General features: G+C 41.4%; 1 protein-coding gene across 8 annotated transcripts in view; it reads left to right on the top strand.

The window, feature by feature from the left end:
- Window positions 1-20,099, top strand: part of LDB2 (LIM domain binding 2) — a 453,319-nt gene that overhangs the window by 356,042 nt on the left and 77,178 nt on the right. For all 8 annotated transcript variants that reach the window (XM_061420904.1, XM_061420902.1, XM_061420900.1 and 5 more), the window contains exon 3: window positions 17,054-17,226. In XM_061420904.1, the coding sequence (XP_061276888.1) occupies window positions 17,054-17,226 (173 nt within the window). The remainder of the gene's footprint in view (window positions 1-17,053; window positions 17,227-20,099) is intronic.

Here is a 20,099-nt window from a genome sequence, read left to right as displayed (position 1 = left end):
CTGAGACAATACAGCCAGGAGCAAACAGACACAGCTTCTCCCTTCTTGGAGCTTGTATTCCAGCAAAGGAGCAGATAATACACAAATATAATACATGATCAATGCTATGAAGAAAAATTAATTAGGATATGATTAATAATTACTTAATAGCCAGAGGGGAGAGCATTCTGTGGTTGCTTTTACTTGCTCTGCACAGCATCCCTGTGGGGCTGGCCCTGTCCGCATCCTTATCTGACAAATAAGGAACCTGAGTTCAGGGTGACTGAGTCACTTGCCCGAGGTCACACAGCAGCGGAGCTGGGATTCAAGTTCAGGCCAGGTGGCTACAAGTGCACACTCTTGACCCCATGGCCCACTCCTCGGAAGAGCTCAGGGCTAGTGAGACCTTGGAGCAACAGCTCCAGGAGCATCCCTGCGCCTTTTTGTCAGTTCTTGATAGTGACAGAGGAGAAAGGGAGGAGTGAGAGAGAGGAGACACCCATGTGCCTGTCAGGGCTCAGTGGCCCAGCTCCAGACCCTGCGGTCCAAGGACCCTCGTCTCCCTGTGAGGTGTGACCTCTCCTCGCAGGGGCAATGGAGTGCAGACGCCAGAAGTGTCCTTTCAGCCTGGGGAAAGGGGAGGCGAGTCACAGTCTGTTTACTGAGAGGAGCTGAGCAGCCAGGGAGGGGCTATTGGATGATGGTGGGTAGTGAGGGGATTTTTTTTTTTTTAATGCTGTTTAACGCACAAGAGATGTTAGCATCATGCTGGTAACTGGGTACCAAGGCTCAGGCAAATCAGACCCATCCCAGAACCCACAGAGCACTCAAAAGCTGCCTTCTCTTGCCTAAATCCTCGGGTTTCTCTGAAACCTGCACTCAGCGTGTCAGACTCCAACAGCTGGCGCCCACGCGGTTTCACCAGACGCGGGTGGGTGCAGTGGGGCTGTTAAGCGCTGCTGCCAGAGAGCCTACACAGCATTGAATTCACTGTCGGAATCGCTGTTCCTTTGCTTGTAGACACCGTCTAAGGGTCAGAAGCACAGCCCCCAGTGGACTTCTGTGGAATGCGAAGCTGACCCTCTTTCACTGCTTCTCATTTCCAAGGATTTTTACATCCCTGTAAAATGCCCCTGGAATGCTGACTTGGCCTGCAGATGGTGCCTTTTTTTCTTTCTTTCCTTCTTTCTCTCTCTCTGTCTTCCTGACTTCGTTCCATTCTTTCCTTCTTTTCCTTCTCTTTCTTTCCCTTTGCATGCATGCATGCTAAGTCGCTTCAGTCATGTCCGACTCTTTGCAACCCTATGGACCATAGCCCACCAGACTCGTCTGTCCATGGCATTGTGTCCAGGCAAGAAGACTGGAATGAGTTGTCGTTCCCATTCTCCAGGGTTCTTTCCCTTTAGTTTCCTCTTTAAAGAGGCCTGCTTTTGTTTATGGAGCTTGGATGTTTATAAATCAGTCCCACAGATACGGTAAGGGTGAAGCCCCTTCACACTGAGGAGTCTCAATTGAGACACTTTTTTACTTATAAAATGCAAAATTAGCTTTAATCCCAAGACGAATCTCTCAAAATGACTAATCTTTGATCCTTAATTATCTGGACCAGAACATTCAGATATGAAAATTCCAGACATGGGACCTTAAAGCCTTCCTTTCTTCTCCTTGTGATTTTGGTTCTCCAGCCCTGAACTCTGAAAGTGGCTTTACTTCTGCATTAAAACCCCACGTGTACATGTAACCAGGCTGGGGCTGGCAGCCTCTCTATGCAGACATGCCAAGTCTACCTTCATCCACTTGCCAAACGTCTCTTAAGTAGCTATTCACATCCCGAATGTGCTGCGATTCTAAGATGATGGAGGAATGTTCTCTGCCTTCAGGGAACCTCAGTCACTGATGGAAAGACAATAAAGTGGAGGATTCCAGGGCTGCAGGGTAAGCCTCATGGTCTGTGCACACGCGGAGCATTGTGGGAACAATGACATGCATTAAACGCTTTCAGAGTCCAACTCTGTGCCAAATACTTTACATGCATGATGCTAGTAATACCTGTAACTGCTCAATGAATGTGTAGATCTTCTATTCCCATTTCTACAGATAAAGAAACTGGGCTGTGAAGGGCATAAATGGTTTGTTCAAGGTCACCAAGGGAGTCAATGAATTCAGAACTTTGACTACAGCATCCAAGCTTAAATCACTTTAAGGGTGCCAAGGAGAAGGGCTCCCCTGGGGAGCCAGTGGTTGGGACTCTGCCCTTTCACCGCAGGGGGCACAGGTTTGATCCCTGATCTGAGAAATAAGATCTCACTTGCCTCGGGCACAGCCAAAATAATAGTAATAATTTTAAAGAAGAGTATTAAGGACAGAAGAGGAAAATTAGAAGGGAAAAAGGGACGCTGCACTATAGGATGTGGTCCTTGAGCTGAGAATTAAGGTTGCTTAGGACTTAGGATGAAGCAGAAGAGGGAAGATTAGGGTGTCGCAGGCAAAGGACACTGCGTGAATGATGGTTTCAAGGTGTGCTGAGCCTGGAAACACTAAGGGAATGGGTGAGACTGAAATGGAGTTGGGAGAACGGTGGGGACAGCCAGTTTATTATTTTAATTCTACCACCTTTCCCGTGACTTCAAAATCCACTTTAAAGGGTCATGTTTTATTAGCTTCTATTTTAGTGACCACTTAACACCTTACAGGGAACGTCTTGTGTAATACCCAGTCCTGGGGACGGGCCCAGTTTCCCCGTGTCTGCCTGTCTCTACAGAGAGGAAATGGTCTCTTTCGCCACTCTTGGCGTTGCTAAAGGTTGCCGAGTCCTGGTTTCGATTAAGTTTGAAATCACACACATATGTCTGTTTCTCTGGCAGCCTTTCTCTAACTCAGTTGAACTGTGCTGATATTAAAATACAGAACTGAATGACTTATGGTGTCCCCATGGGTTTGAGTTTGAGCAGTTCCAATAAATCATCATATTGAAATAATTTCATAAGAATTCTTGATGTTTGGCACCTTTGAAAAATCAAGGGATGGAATTTTTTTTTTTTTTTTTTTTTTTTTTTGCTTTTCTAGCCTAGAGGAGTTATTTTTCTTTTAGTAAAGTGAAGGGGTTTGGGGTAAAAAAAAAAAAAATTCCAGAAAATGGCAAACCATCTGAAAATGTCAGATATGGATAACTCACTTGGAACATTAACCCCATGAGTTGGAAGTCTGTGGTTAATTACTTAATTTCATCATCTACACATACATAAAACTTTGCATACTTGAGGGTCGTCACATTGTAAGGGAAATGCTTTGTGATCTAAATGGCAGAAAAATTGCAGAAGATGACAGTATTCAGTGCTGGTGAAGTTGTGGATAAAGTGTGTACTATCAGGGGTCCATGGAATCCCCTCCTGGGTCTTCAACACCTCGCTGTTAGAGCTGGGAAAGAGCTTATCAGTTACACATAGAATGATTTCGTCCATTATTTCTGAAAGTTGAATAGTCTTCCTTGATGTCTGCTTGGTGGGAAAAAATGAAAAGAATAGAAACATCCATTGGACATTGGTTACAACACCGTCATAAGGCAGCCTCTCAGCTGTAAGGGAGTTTAGGAAATGAGGTCTACTCTATGCCTAGAAAAAGAAATCAGATCTAGTGAACAGTTAGTGACTCTCTGCAACCACACTGTATTAATTTTTTGCATGTAGATCACTTATGTAACTAAAAAATTAATAAAAATTAAATTCAGGCATAGAAACAAACAAAGTTTGGTCGATTAAAAAGAATAAGCATTCTACTTTATATTACCCTGGCTCCAAGTAGCTATGCAGTTTTCTTCTCTAGCCATCAGATTTTTCTGCTATAAAGTGGGGGTGTGAAATATAATCATGGATAATCTTATTATATTTATTAAATAATTGTTAGTGTACTGTATCATATTTTTCCCACATATGTTAAGTATTATTCATAATCATTAATCAGAAGCTAATCAGTATCACCATGAGTTGAGTTCACTTTACTCAAATCAGAGAAACATGCTAAACATATTCTTTTTTAATAGTATTTTTGAAGTATGGAACTAGCTAGGGGGCGCTTCTTAAGATCTTCAGAAACCCACTGGAATTAGAAAATGCTGGAGTCACTGGACTATAGGTGAGGTCTTCTCTTGCTCCATCATTCTAATTTAGTACCTAGGCGAGTGCCTCATATAAAGCCCTGCTTTCATGGGTCTTTGTTAAAGAAATTAATAAAATCATGAATTTATGCAAAACTTTATTTAAAATATGTGTGTGCACAAGAGAAAGGTTTATATCAAGTACAAAAATTATTTAATAACTGCAAATATATTAATAGGTAATTTTCTAAAGGAACTTAAACAACCAACTCAATAATAAGCAAGGAAGCACTTGATCAAATTAGACATTCATCAGGATTAAAAAGGACAAAATCATAAACACAAGAGTTATAAAAATAATTTGTGTCTCTTTCCATAATAAGTTAAATGATCAGATCTCAAATCAACAAAAAGTACTTCCCTTCTTAGAGGATATGCTCAAAAAAATTAGGGGAAAAAAAGACAGCCTACTACTTGCCTCATTATTTATCCTTTTGTCCTGGAAGAGCTATTCCAACTATTGTAGTAAAATGAGAAATTAATGATATAAATATATTAGAAAGAAGGAAATACATAGATTTCTTCACCTAGAAAAATCAAAGCAACCTTCCAAAAGACTATTAAAATAGTAAGAGCACTGAAGTAAATGTCTGTGTTCCAGACAGAAAAATAATGAAAAAACATTAACCATTCAGCATAACTAAAATATTCAAGCACTGTTAGATATCTACTTATAGAAAGCTACAGAATTATTGTGAGGTGGAAATAAAGATTTAAACAAATGAACATTTTATCTTCTTGTACGGGATGCTTGGGTATTCTAAAGAAGTCAGTTCTTTTTTAGCAAATTCAGTTTAAACAAACCTCCTTCCAATTTTTCTTGGTAGGGGGGCAGGACTTGCAAAATTATCTTCAAGTTTATCTAGAAAAATAAACAGTATCAGTATCAGTTATGAAAATGTTGAAATAAAATAATAGAGCAGAAATAAATCTGCCAGATGTAAACTACATTATAAAGTTTGGATAACTAAAAGACTATCATACTGTCCTGAGGAAAGAGTGAGAAAATGTCATGGTTATATAATAGTTCATCCAGACAAACTCTTCTGAAGTATAAACATATAAGATCTGGTTGCCACTTCCTTGATGGCGCAATAGTTAAGACTTCACCTTCCAGTGCAGAAGGTGCCAGTCCAGTTCCTGGTGGGGGAACTAAGACCCCATATGCCTCACAGCCACAAAATGTACAACAGAAGCAAAATCAATGAGTATTTTTAAAACAGTTTACATTAAAAAGAAAACTTTAATTTTTTTTTTAATTTTTAAAGATTAAAAAAAGGCAGCAGCCCAAATCCTGGGAAATGCACACGCTCCTTGCACGCATGCAGTGTCCTCGGCCAGGACTGCTGTCTTCCCTCTGGTTCCCCGTGTCTGATTTGTGTCCATGCTTCCCTGATGGCTCAGTTGGTAAAGAATACACCTGCAATGCAGGAGACCCCGGTTCGATTCCTGGGTCAGGAAGATCTGCTGGAGAAGGAATAAGCTACTTCAGTATTCTTGGGTTTCCTTTGTGGCTCAGCTGATAAAGAATCCACCTGCAATGTGGGAGAGCTGGGTTCGATTCCTGGGTTGGGAAGATCCCCTGGAGAAGGGAAAGGCTACCCACTCCAGTATTCTGGCCTGGAGAATTCCATGGACTGTATAGTCCATGGGGTCGCAAAGAGTCAGATACAGCTGAGCGACTTTCACTTTCACCCTTCAGCTCGGGTGTTTCTCTGACGCCTCACTCTTCCCATCAACACTGGCCTGTGTCCATGAGGCACAGTAACTAGGACATGGATTTAATCTGGAAGTTATTCAAGGGTTTCAATTTCATACCTATAGGGTACTGGTTCGTGGTAAGAGGTGCCGCAGTGGCTGTGGATTTCCCTTGCACAATGTCATTATCAAAACTGTGGGACAAAGAGATAAAGAATTTTGCCCATCATGAAAGGCACATAAGTGAGAAAAAACACTCTGTGGTATAGCTGAAAAAAATCATGAACCAAGGTTATCTGATTACCCTCAATCACTGGTTGAATTAAATGAGGTGAAATGAGGCAAGTCTTACACGTAAATTCTTGGAACTTTTAAACTGTAAATCCATTCATGGATTGCACTCACTCATTCAGCAAATATGTATGGGTTCCATTTGTGTGTCTGGAATGAATAAACAACGGAGAACAAGAACGAGCCGTGAGTTGCATTCTATTATATTTGTCCTTAATGAACTCATAGCTCTAAGAATCACTTGACCAAAAGCTCCCTAAGAGCGGGATGAGATTTATCACAGTCTGCACTGTTCCTCCAGCATCTCTGCTAGGTGGTGTCGTATAGAAGTCTTCTGGTAGAAAATGGAAGAAAAATGCCTATTAGATTTCTGGGAGGAACAAAAAATTTTGTGGCACTTTGAAACTGTGTTGACAGGTGGATGACACATTTAAAAGCAGCAACTTCATCAGATCATAATATAATATAATACATTGAAAAACAGAGTAAGTCCGTCTGATCACATCATTGGCTAAAGCCTGAAACTGCTGTTTCAGTCAGTCAGTCAGTCAGTCAGTCAGTTCAGTCGCTCAGTCATGTCCAGCTCTTTGGGACACCATGAATCGCAGCACGCCGGGCCTCCCTGTCCATCACCAACTCCCGGAGTTCACTCAAACTCACGTCCATCTAGTCAGTGATGCCATCCAGCCATCTCATCCTGTCATCCCCTTCTCCTCCTGTCCCCAATCCCTCCCAGCATCAGAGTCTTTTCCAATGAGTCAACTCTTCACATGAAGTGGCCAAAGTACTGGAGTTTCAGCTTTAGCATCATTCCTTCCAAAGAAATCCCAGGGCTGATCTCCTTCAGAATGGACTGCTTGGATCTCCTTGCAGTCCAAGGGACTCTCAAGAGTCTTCTCCAACACCACAGTTCAAAAGCATCAATTCTTCGGTGCTCAGCTTTCTTCACAGTCCAACTCTCACATCCATACATGACCACTGGAAAACCCATAGCCTTGACTAGACGGACCTTTGTTGGCAAAGTAATGTCTCTGCTTTTGAATATGCTATCTAGGTTGGTCATAACTTTCCTTCCAAGGAGTAAGCGTCTTTTAATTTCATGGCTGCAGTCACCATCTGCAGTGATTTTGGAGCCTAAGAAAATAAAGTCTGACAGTGTTTCCCCATCTATTTCCCATGAAGTGATGGGACCGGATGCCATGATCTTAGTTTTCTGAATGTTGAGCTTTAAGCCAACTTTTTCACTCTCCTCTTTCACTTTCATCAAGAGGCTTTTGAGTTCCTCTTCACTTTCTGCCATAAGGGTGGTGTCATCTGGATATCTGAGGTTATTGATATTTCTCCCGGCAATCTTGATTCCAGCTTGTGCTTCTTCCAGCCCAGCGTTTCTCATGATGTACTCTGCATATGAGTTAAATAAGCAGGGTGACAATATACAGCCTTGATGTACTCCTTTTCCTATTTGGAACCAGTCTGTTGTTCCATGTCCAGTTCTAACTGTTGCATCCTGACCTGCATACAGGTTTCTCAAGAGGCAGGTCAGGTGAACTGCACTGAGATTGAGCTGCCAGTCTTTGCAGCAGCCAAGAAGGTTCTGGATAGTCTGGCCCCACCTCCTTTTCTGAGCTCACCTGTCATCTCACTCTCCGTGACTATGGTCCCACCACACTTCCTTCCTTCTGACCCTGGGACACACCAGGCTCGTTCAGTTCCAGCTCGTTTCTGTCTTAGGGCTTTTGCCTTATAGGACCTTTTCATTCCCAGATGCTCACATGACCCGTCCAGCCTAGACTCAGTCCATCAACACCTCGCCACTGCAGCCTTGCAGACCCGCCAACCTAAACCAGCCTGCCTTCCTTCCCTACCAATTTTATTCTCTGTCTTCCCACTGTCTGGTATTTATCCCCAGCACCTAGAACAATGTCAGACCCATAGCAGGTACTTAATAAACATATATTGAATGAAAGAATCTTTGAAATAGCAAGAAAGAAGAATGTTTAAATCAGATTGCTTTGTTTACAAAAAGTAGTTAAAGGTACATGACAATGAAAATAATTCATGAGAGTCAAGTGATTTGGGCTTGCTTTACCTTCATCAAGACAAAGGAATCTGCCTTAATCCTGTATCACCCCCATCAAAGTTCAAGTATGTTTTAATTCCACTGTTTGGTTATATAGTTATATTTGGTGGCTCAGTAGTAAAGAAGCTTCCTGTCAATGCAGAAGCCGCAGGAGATGCGAGTTCAATCCCAGGGTCAGGAAGATCCCCTGGAGGAGGAACCAGCAACCCACTGCAGCATTCTTGCCTGGAGAATTCTAAGGAGAAAGGCTCCAGTGGGCCACAGTTCATGGGGCTGCAGAGTCGGACACAACCGAGCTACCATGTATGAAGTCACAAGTACCATAAATAAAAACATCAGTGTTGTTTACTTCAGAACTAGGAGCACTCCCGTTCTGTTAGCATAATGCATTTACTAACATCTGAATTCAGAGAAGTCTAAAGTTGACCGAATCTTCACGTGTATTATGTAGTAGGATTTTGCACTTATGATGTAGTGGTATCTCTAGTAGAATTTCCTTTTGAATTTTTGAGGTATTGCAGCTTTAGAACAACTCTATAAAAACTACTCAGATTTAGGCCATCAGTTTATCCATTGTCATGTTTATGAAAAAATGTTTAAAAATCATAGTTCTCAATTGCTTAATAATAATTAACTATGCCTAATTAAAAGCACTAATGTGCAGTATGGTAGCATGATTTCCTTTTCCAATGAGGTAGAAAATCACTAGTTAAATAATTGTCAAGGGTGAAGTGGTCCTAATATATTGTTAGTTATGTGCATCGCTCTTATTCCCCATTTTCACTGGGATCCTCAACCTTTTACATTTTTTGGAGTGATTTTTCTTTGAAAGGTGAAGTTACAGACATTTAGAATATAAGGGATGGCCCCAAACCAAAAGGTCTTCACATTGGACAATGGTTTTCAGAGCGCTTAAGATCAGTTTAGCCAGGATCTTTACCAAGAGCTTAGCATCACATCTCATAAACTATCTGAGAGTTAGACACTCCCCAGACTAGGAGTAATTGTTACATTGATTTCCCTAGAAGTATCTGAGTATGTTCATTTCACCACAACCTCATCAGGTTGATGTTTTAATCTTTTTAATTTTATTTTAATATGTGTTTTGGTTACTAGTTTGAACGTTTTCTCATGTGATTATTTTTTTCTTGCAGTTTCTTTCATGTGAATTCCTTCTAAACATCCTCAAGAGTTTAAGAAAAACATTTCATAATTATTAGTAGAGACAAACTGCTCCAAAAGGCAGATGCTTATATCTTCTCAGTGATTAAGAGCTACCAATGTGTACCATTTGGTTTCTAAATAGGGGGAAATCAGCTAATATCTACGGGTATCAGCTTAATGTCTACAAGTAACCCCTACGAGAAAAAAAGAGAAGCTAGATCCTGCCTCCACAGCTCCATCAGCCCTCCAATTTTCACAGCAAGAATTTCTGGGGAAGAAGGGCCAATGCTTGGGGACAAACAGAACAACAAGGAAAAACTTCCCAAGGAACTGGAATTCAGAGCTCAGCACCCAAATTACCTTAGGATAATGGGCTTCCCTGGTGGCTCAGATGGTAAAGAGTCGGCCTGCAGTGCAGGAGACCGGGGTTCAATCCCTGGGTTGGGAAGATTCCCTGAGGAAGGAAATGGCAACCCACTCCAGTATTCTTGCCTGGGAATTCCCATGGACTGAGGAACTGATGGGCTACAGTCCGCGTGATCACAGAGTCAGACACGACTGAGCAAATAGTGCACGCGCGCACACACACACACACACAAATTGTTAGCTATTCTGAACTAATCATGTTTACCTACAAGGTAGAGCCTTGTTTAAACATTCTTTATACACATTTCAGACTCCTGAATAATTTAATCTGTGGTCTTCTTTTCTGTTTCATAGACACATGGATAAATAACATATACAGTATTCCACTCACATGTCACAGAAAATCTTCTCATGCTATCTGACTCTCCATACTTTCTCTTTCCAGTTTTTTGGAGCTTTGACCTAAATGTGTTAGAAAAATAGAATCACTTTTATAATTATTAGAATCTTAATCTCTTTTCAAGTATATTTGAAAGATACAATCCCTTTCATGGAGGCACAAATGTAGATTTATCATATCAATATTTAAATTATTTTCTATTCCAAGGATTAATGTATCAATGTAAAGCATAGGTATAGCTTATGAGTGGGACAGTACACAACTTAAATAGATTCCGAATTGGTGTGGCTGATGAATTAGGGGACCACGGGGTCTAAATCTGAAATGTTCACTTTAAAGCCATTTATATTAGGCTGTGCAATGTGGATGCACCATTTATTAAATTAAAAGGACATTTTAATCTTAGTGCCTCAAAAGTAATAAAATTGTACATCAAATTCAGGATTCAGAAGAAAACGGCAAAGTTCAAAATCACAAATCTATTTTTTAACTTTATTTTTACATTATGTTACAGATACTTAGATATTTGTTATTAGAAATGAGGTGTTAAGACAAGGAAAAAAATCTATCTTTGTGTTTCCAGCACCTGCCAAGGAGCTCTGCACCTACTCTGGGTTCAGTAAAGGTTTATAGAGGAGATCAATGAATGTGTTATAGAGCCGGTTCCTTAAACACATGCAATTCTTTCTTCTGGTTTCTTTTCCCATTCATTGTACATTAAATGTTGTATCTAGTGTGCATGCATGTCTTGTATTTTTGACTCCACTCCCTGGTAGAACAGAAGCTCTTTGATGGCAGACAGAATAACAGCCTCCCAGAAAAGTTCAGTCCTAACCCCTGGAACCTATGAAGACATTACCTTTTGGCAAAATGAACTTTGCAGATTCGATTACATGAGGGATCTTGAGGTGGGCAATGATCTTGGATTATTTGGGTGGGCCCAGTGCACTCAGGGGGCTTCCCAGGTGACAGTGGGTAAAGAATCTGCCTGCAGTGAAGGAGATGCAGGAGACCTGGGTTCGATCCCTGGCTCAGGAAGATCCCCATGGAGGAGGCCATGGCAACCCACTTCAGTATTTGTGCCTGGAGAATCCCATGGGCAGAGGAGCCTGGAGGGCTGCAGTCTATGGGGTTGCAAAGACTCAGCGACTGAAGTGACTGAGCACACACACGTGCACACAGCACTCATGAGGGTCCTCAGAAGTGGGAGAGGGAGGCAGAGGAGGAGGTGAGGATGAGACACGTAGAGGCCGTCCACCATTGCTGACTCTGAAGATGGAGAAAGTGGCCACAGTCAGGCAGTAAGAGAGAGCTGTGGATGCTGGAAAAGCAGGAAAAGTGAATCTTCCCTAGAGCCTCTAGAAAGGAGCACAGCCCTGCTGACACCTTAATTTGGGCCCAGCAAGACCCACGTCAGACTGTCAGAACTATAAGATAAGTAATAGATGATAGATAAATAATAGAGGATAGATAGACAGATGGATTTTAAGGCATTAAGTTTGTTGCTATTGTTTAGTTGCTAAGTCACGTCCAACTCTGCGGCCCCATGGACTGTAGCCCCCCGGGCTCCTCTGTCCAAGGGATTTCCCAGGCAAGAAAATTAGATTAGCTTGTCATCTCCTTCTCCAGGGGATCTTCCCAACCCAAAGATCGAACCTGTGTCTCCAGCATTGGCTGGTGGATTGTTTACCACCGAGCCATCAGGGAAGCCCAAGTTTGTAACAGCAACAATTAAAATACAGATACAGTCTTTGACAACTTTTTCTTATCACTTCCTCTTTATTTTGTGTGTCCCCTCCTTTATTCCATGCTGAAACAGGACAACATTAATCAAGATATCTCGGTTTACTAATCACAGAAATCTAACACAAACTCGAGCAAAAAAGTGGGGGTCCATATTTCACATAAGTGGGACCTCCAAGAGATGGAGCTGGCTTCTGTCTCAGCTAAGATGAGCCCCACATCAGTCCACAGAGTCAGTCTCTCTTATCTGCTTCCTCTGTACAGAATTCAGCATCTCTACAATTCACATGCTTTTAGGGGCAAAACTATCCTCTTCCAGGGAAGAATTCTAATGTGTCCATCTTTGTAGCCTAAGAGATTGAAAGTCTGCTGTGATTATCCATTACTGACTTAGGAATGCCCCAAGACGCTTGTTTTATTCACTCATGATTCTGCAGTTTGGGCAAAGTCTCTGGAAGGCAGCTTGCTTCTGATCCATGTGAGACACACTCAAGGCAGCTCTTTGGGGGCTCAAGTGTCCAGAACATCCTTCCTCGTGCAAGCTACTGCTGGCTGTTGGCTGGATGCTCAACTGGGGATGTTGTCCTTTGTTCTCCCCTTCATGCGACTGTTCCACGCGGCTAGGTTGGGCTTCTTGCAGGATGGCAGTTTTAAAGAGTAGTTGGACTTTGCACATAGCAACCAGTTTTTCCCTTAAGCTCAAAGTGGAAGCGTCTAGGCCTTCTCAAGTTTGGGCCCCAGCAGACACAAGGTTACTCGTGCCACCTTCTATATATTTTTTAATTTATTTTTTTTAATTGGAAGATAATAGCTTTACAATACTGTGTTGGTTTCTACCATATATCAACATGAATCAGTCACAGATATAGGCATGTCTCCTCCCCCTTGAACCTCCCTCCCTCCCCCCACTCCATGCCACCGCTCTGTTGTTGTTCAGTCACTCACTCGTGTCCGACACTTTGCAACCCCACGGACTGCTGCACGCCAGGCTTCCCTGTCCTTCACCATCTCCCACAGCTTGCTCAAACTCAGTGATTTCCATCCAGCAATCTCAGTCCTCTGTCATTCCCTTCTCCTCCTGCCTTCAATCTTTCCCAGCATCAGGGCCTTTTCTAATGAGTCAGCTCTTTGCATCAGGTGACCAAAGTAGTGGAGCTTCAGCTTCAGCAGCAGTCCTTCCAGTGAGTATTCAGGACTGATTTCCTTTAGGATGGATTTGTTGGATCTCCTTGCAGTCCAAGGGACTCTCAAGCGTCTTGTCCAACACCACAGTTCAAAAGCGTCAATTCTTCGGTGCTCAGCTTTCTTTATGGTCCAACTCTCACATCCATACTTGACTACCGGAAAAACCATAGCTTTGACTAGATAGACCTTTGTCAACAAAGTAATGTCTCAGCTTTTTAGTATGCTGTCTAGGTTGGTTATAGCTTTTCCTCCAAGGAGCAAGCACCTTTTAATTCCACCCCCCCTAGGTTGTCACAGAATTCAGGGTTTGAGCTCCCGGCATCATGCAGCAAGTTCTCACTGTCTGTCTTATACATGGTACTGCACATATGTCAGTGCTCCCTCCATCTGTCCCCCCCTCCTTCCCCCACTGTGTCCACAAGTCAGTCCTCTGTGTCTGTCTCTCCATTTCTGCTGCAGATAGGTTCAACAGTACCCTCTTTCTAGACTCCATATAAATACATTAATATAGGATATTTGTCTTTCTCTTCTGGACTTACTTCACTCTGTGTAATCTTCAAAAACCAGATGCTGTAGAAGGTGCTAAGAAAAGGGATCCCTCTTGCCCTGTTGGTGGGACTACAAATTGATACAACCACTGTGGAGAATGGTGCAGAGATTCCTTGAAAAACTAGGAATAAAACTACACTATGACCCAGCATTCCCAATACTGGGCATATATCCTGAGAAAACTGTAGTTGAAAAAGACACATGTACCCCAGTGTTCACTGCAGCACGGTTTACAATAGCTAGGACATGGAAGCAACCCAGGTGTCCATCAACAGATAAATGGATGAAGAAGTTGTGATACATATACACAGTGGGATATCGCATGCGTGCTTACTAAGTTGCTTCAGTCATGTCCCACTGTTTGCAACCCTGTGGACTGAAGTCACCAGGCTCCTCTGTCCATGGGGATTCTCCAGACAAGGATACTGAAGTGGGTTGCCATGCCCTCCTCCAGGAGATTGTCCCGATCCAGGAATCGAACCTGAATCTCTTACGTGTTCTTGCATTGGCAGCCAGATTCTTCACCACTAGCCACCTAGGAAGCCCCAGTGGAATATTACTCAGCCATAAAAAAGTTCTAATGAGGTAGATGAACCTAGAGCTTATACAGAGTGAAGTAAGCCACCTTCTATTTATGAAAGCAGAACACAGGATCCAGGCCTGATCTGAAAAGAGGAGGCTACATACGTAAGGTTGTGAATCCCACTGCTGTGATTCACTGGGGTCATCAGAGTAGCTAGTCTACCACGGAGGATACCAGAGCCTTGTGCGTGACGGTCCAAGTCAGACAGTGGGAAAATGGTAGAGCTAGTCCCACAAAGGACTCGGGACTGAAAACAACCCTCAGGTATCCCTAACAATCATTTCCTTCAGTGACAGAAAGGATTCAGTGAAGCAAAGTCGACACCCTCTATGTCTATTGAGTATAGAGCTTGTGCATTATCTAGAGTCAGAGAGAACATACTAGATGCAGACAAATACTCTATAATTCCACTTATATACGTCACCTAGAGTAGTCAAATTCATAGAGTCAGAAAGTATATTAGATGCCAGGGAACAAGGGGTCAGGAGGCGGGGAGGGGAGCCAGTATTTAAAGGGGACAGAGTTTCAGTTTAGGAAGGTGAAAACTTGAGGAGGTGGGTGATGGTGAGAGCTGCCCAGCAAAGTGAACATACTTTTAAAATAGTATGCTGTGTTTTATGTGACTTTTATCACAAAAAAAAAGATTGAAAAATTTCAATTGAAAGTTAAGGAATTTTGAACTTTTTTCCCATTTGAATTTCCTTAAACTATGAATGAAAATAATGCTTACATATAGCAAACACTACTACAGAGAAATTAAATTGTGCATGATTCATGAATAAATGATAATGTGGCTAATCCAGTGATGTTTATTTGCATAACCTTTTTAATGTGACAATTCCTTGGATATTGTAGTGAAATATTTTCACCCTACATCTATATTTTTATGGTGTGTGTTTACTTTCCACAGTACATATCCCAAAATGTCAAAATTGCTAGAGCTGATTTATGGTAATTAGTTTTAACTTGGAATATTTGAAATGCATTTAATTAATTTTAGCTGTTTAGCAAAGTACAATAAGGTTTTTCATATTAGCAAAGTTTTCTTTATGACATATCAGCTATGCATATGTTTAAGGATATGACGGACTCAAATGACTCTTATTTGAATTTTATATTTAGCAAATAAGCATGCACTATTGGGGATTAGGCAGTATTTAGGAAGTGTATGTATAAGGATTACTTAGGATGAAATTGCCAAAGATCCTGGAATATTCAGCACACACTTGTTGATTGATTTCACTGCAGTAAATATGAAGCAATAACAACTATATAAATTATTCAGAGACTAGGCATTCACATTGGGATTCTTTAGCGATCACTTCAGAAAACATTTGGCAGAGTATTCTTTTCATAGTATTTTTCCAAATCCGTGTACAAAAGAGATATAGATTCATACGAAATGGATTAATACTGATTCTTTTAAAATGAAATTAAACATTTTTAAGCATTCAAGTGATGATTGCATGATCTTTCCTACTAAAGCACTCTTTGGTAATGTATTTATCTTAAATATTATTTTTGTCTTTCAGGAAGCCTTATATAGTGAATGTAAGAGATTTATTAAAACCTTGAATCACTTGAGAGTGCTTTAGTACTTTGCCTCAAAATCTGCACATAGGCAAAATTCCTGATATTATGAGTTGGGATTTTCAGGGTAAGAGGATTTGAAATCTCTGCTAAAGCAAGGGCTTGTTAGCTGTTTCTAAGCATCATATATCAGAGAGACCCAGCTACTTACGAACCGCTCAAACTAAAATGGGACAGGACAGGACATGCAGAATGAAAGAGACCAATCTAGACCAAGTAGAAGGTATCAGGTTTTCTTAAGATGGCCCTTTGATTCTGGAAAGAGATTTTCTTTCAACTCCAGAAGCAGATAGAGCAGTGCACATTCACGTAGGTATGGATTTCTTTGTATACAGATAGGGATCACTTGTTAAAGATATCCATTCATTAAAGCAGTTTGAGACATGGTGATGGAAAGTGTTTCAATGTATGCAGATTTTTTTAAAGTTTTTATTTTATATTGGAATGTATCTGATTAACAATATTGTGATAGTTTCGGGTGAACTGCAAAGGGACTCAACCATACATATACATAATATCCATTCACCCCCAAATTCCCTTCCCATCGAGGCTGCCACACAAAGTTGAGCAGAGTTCCCTGTGCCATACAGTAGGGCCTTGCTGGTCACTCATTTTAAATATCACAGTGTGTACATGTCCATCCCAAACTCCTACGGGCATTTGCAGATTTGACGTTAGACACCCCAGTTATCTACTCATAAGTCACGTGTCTTTCAAACATTCCTAATAACTTTTTCTTTTGTAATAATCTTTGTGTTTCTTATAGTTCCTTATTCTCTTGACTTTGTGCTGAAGATCCAATGAGTGAGTGAAGCCCAAAAATAATTCATAGCCCACAAAGCATTACATTATCAAAACTTATATTACTATGACTACTACTACTAATAATAAAACATGATTGAGTAACCGGTGTGCAATCCATTGAAAAGTCCAAGTGAATTGGATATGTTTTATTTTTTGAAAATATGTTAACTTAAAGAATATCTATGTGGTCAAAAGTCATCAGCATTTCCCCCTTTATGTTTTAAGTACTAACTCTTAAATTATTGATGAATGCCAAATCTGGAAAGATGGTTGCATAAATTTTTTGTGAATACTTAGAGATTTTATTTTATTACCTGTAAGCCATAAAGGATATGGCAATTGGTAACGAGAAAAAATTTGCCTCTTGGTATGATCTGTATCCAGTTGGAGGTCTGGCCGTGGTGTGGGGTATATGGGACCATCCGGATATTATTGTTAATGGTTTGTTTCTCTGCATGTCTCTTCCAGCTATCGGCAGGACCCTCATCCCTCGTTATTTTAGCACTGTGTTTGAAGGAGGGGTGACCGACCTGTATTACGTTCTCAAACACTCGAAAGAGTCCTACCACAACTCGTCCATCACCGTGGACTGTGACCAGTGTGCGATGGTCACGCAGCATGGGAAGCCCATGTTTACCAAGGTACGGGCTGGGCTCGGCGACACGGCTTGCTCTCCTCTGCGTGTGCTGCAGGATACTGATTAGGGTTTTCTTCTGGAACTTTAAGCTGACCTCTCACATGTCAGATGCTAACAGCCCTGTGAGGTCATCTCTTTGGTTTGTAACCTGGCAAGACTCTTTGGGGGAGCCCTGTGCATTTGATACAGACCCCAAGAAAGTCAAACAGGATAAACCTTCAAGAAAGAGAAGAGAGTTTTGGCTGCCTATCAAACGTAGGCTACTAAATTACAATTTTGGTGGGTTTTTTCTTTTTTTTTTTTTTAATTGAGATATAATTGACATTTAACAGGTTTCTCTGGTAAAGACTCTACCTGTTAGGTGGGAGACACAGGTTTTTCCCTGGGTTGGGAAGATCCCCTGGAGAAGGGAATGGCAACCCACTCCATTATTCTTGCCTGGAGAATTCTGGGGACTGAGGGGTCTGGCGGACTACAGTCCATGGATTCACAGAGTGTCAGACACCACTGAGCAACTAACACTTAAACCATTTATACGTAACAGTGTATTAGTCTTACGTTTACAGCACGTTGATTTGATATATGTATATATTGTGAGGTGATTACTCATAAGTTTAGTTAACAACCATCACTGTGCTTAGTCACTCAGTCATATCCAACTCTTTGCAACCCCATGGACTGTAGCCCCCCAAGCTCCTCTGTCCATGGGATTTCCCAGGCAAAAATACTGGAGCGGGTTGCAATCCCTCCTCCAGGGGATCTTCCTGACCCGGGGATCGAACCCAGCTCTCCCACATTGCAGGCAGATTCTTTACTGTCTGAGCCACCAGGGAAGACCCCCATCCATCACCCAGTTCAGTTCAGTTCAGTGGCTCAGTCGTGTCTGACTCTGCGGCCCCATGAATCACAGCACGCCAGGCCTCCCTGTCCATCACCAACTCCCGGAGTTCACCTAAACTCATGTGCATTGAGTCAATGATGCCATCCAGCCACTACTCATGCTTAAAATGTCTTGCTTGTGATGAAGCCCTTTAACATATTATTGACCGGGGGATTTTTTTTTAGAAACTAATGCCTGTGGTGTTAATATGTCTCTGGTCAGTAATGTGTTAAAGACTATTAGTAACTTTCAAATATACAACACTCGAAAGATACTGTGTATTATTCACTATAGCCCATGATGATATACATTACATAGAATTTCGGTTTTGATACTCAGGGATATCCTACAACTAAAAGAACATTCTTCTATTATTGTGCAGTCAGTATTTGTGCTGTGTTACTGAAATTAAAGTTTTTAAGGCTAAATTCAAATATTAAGAAGCAGGGGGAAAATCAACAAACCACAATTCAACTAGTCATAATCTTTAAGGAATACAAAAGTATAAAAATATAAATGGAAAGCTATAGACAATCCCTTTATATCATCTCCCAAGCAGAAAAATTAGTAAGAATAAATATTTAGTCAAAGAAGCTGGAAAATGGAAGTTTATTTTAATGAACACTAGTTCATTGCATTTTGACTAAGACTCAGTGTGAAACCAGTTTGTAACATCAACAAAACCAGTTCTTTCTTTTAGCTGAAAACACAAATGACAACCTTCTCTTTATAGTTAAGAGAAGCTGAATTATCAGGGTTAATTGCGGAAGCCTAAATTATAAAACTGAAGATGTGTCTCCTACTTACACACTATTTTGCTGAAAGAGTAGATATAAAACATTTATTATTTAAAGTATTCTTTGATCTTGGTGCAATTTCACCTTTCTGGTGCCCACAGGGATGTTAAAAACGACAGGCAAAGAAATGCTTATATAAATGCAAAAACGAATCATCCAGTGCCGTTGAGTCTATGGTATCTTGATTATCATCCACAGACATTTTAAATGTGGAATAGGAGGAGGCTTTTTCCCATTTTCCCTTTTTAACCATTGAGCAGAGAGAAAAGCTGTCAGTCTGGGCTAAGGAAGATTCCCACTGCGTGTGATGGAGCATGCTGGTCTTGAGAGTTTTGCTGTGTGCAAAGGAATGGTCACCTGGGTGATGGTTTACTCTGTCCATGATTCACTTATTTTTGAAGACACCAAACATTTACATCACCTGTGGATACAGGAGCCATTTCTAGAATTACAAAGCCCGAGCACTGCAGGGAAAGCCTTTTTCTGTTGCTTCCGTATCCGTTGTGTAAGCTTAGCGTTACTTTCCCTGGAAAAGGGAACGGCAACCCACTCCAGTATTCTGTGACTGAGCAACTCACACACACACATATATGGTGTTACAGCTTCCCACGTGGCGCTCGTGGAAGAGAATCCGCCTGCCAAGGCAGGAGACATAGGAGACACGGGTTCGCTCCCTGGGTCAGGAGGATCCCCTGGAGAAGGAAATGGCACCTCATTCCAGTATTCTTGCCTGGAAAATCCCGTGGACAAAGGAGCCTGGCGGGCTACAGTCAGTGGGGCCACAAAGAGTCGGACACGACTGAGCCACTCAACACACTAACACTAGTGGACTTTTAGGTCATTCAAGAAAAACACACCAGTTCCTTATGCCTTCAGAGAAAAAAGAAATCCGTGATAATTAAACTTGGCTGTAATGAAGGAGCTACTTCCAAAGCCTGTAGCCACTGAAAATAAAAATGCATATTGCAATGAGCCTTTCATATATTTCCTCCATGTCTTTCTCAGACCAAAACTTTTTCAGAAATGAACATAGTTGCTCTGAAGATATCGTGCTGTACATGCCAGATTGGTTTTAAATCAAAAAGAATCCCATTCTTCCTATGGCTTGATAAGGTGGTTTTTTTTACCATTCAAATTAAGAAACCAAGGTTCTCCTCTGTTGCTTCCTCCTCCCTGCTGGAGCACTCCCTCTCGCATGGC

The sequence above is a fragment of the Bos javanicus genome, chromosome 6 (assembly GCF_032452875.1).
Source record: "Bos javanicus breed banteng chromosome 6, ARS-OSU_banteng_1.0, whole genome shotgun sequence".
Taxonomy (NCBI): Eukaryota; Metazoa; Chordata; class Mammalia; order Artiodactyla; family Bovidae; genus Bos; species Bos javanicus.
The sequence above is the reverse complement of the archived record's forward strand: the minus strand, read 5'-3'. Positions and strand labels throughout refer to the sequence as shown.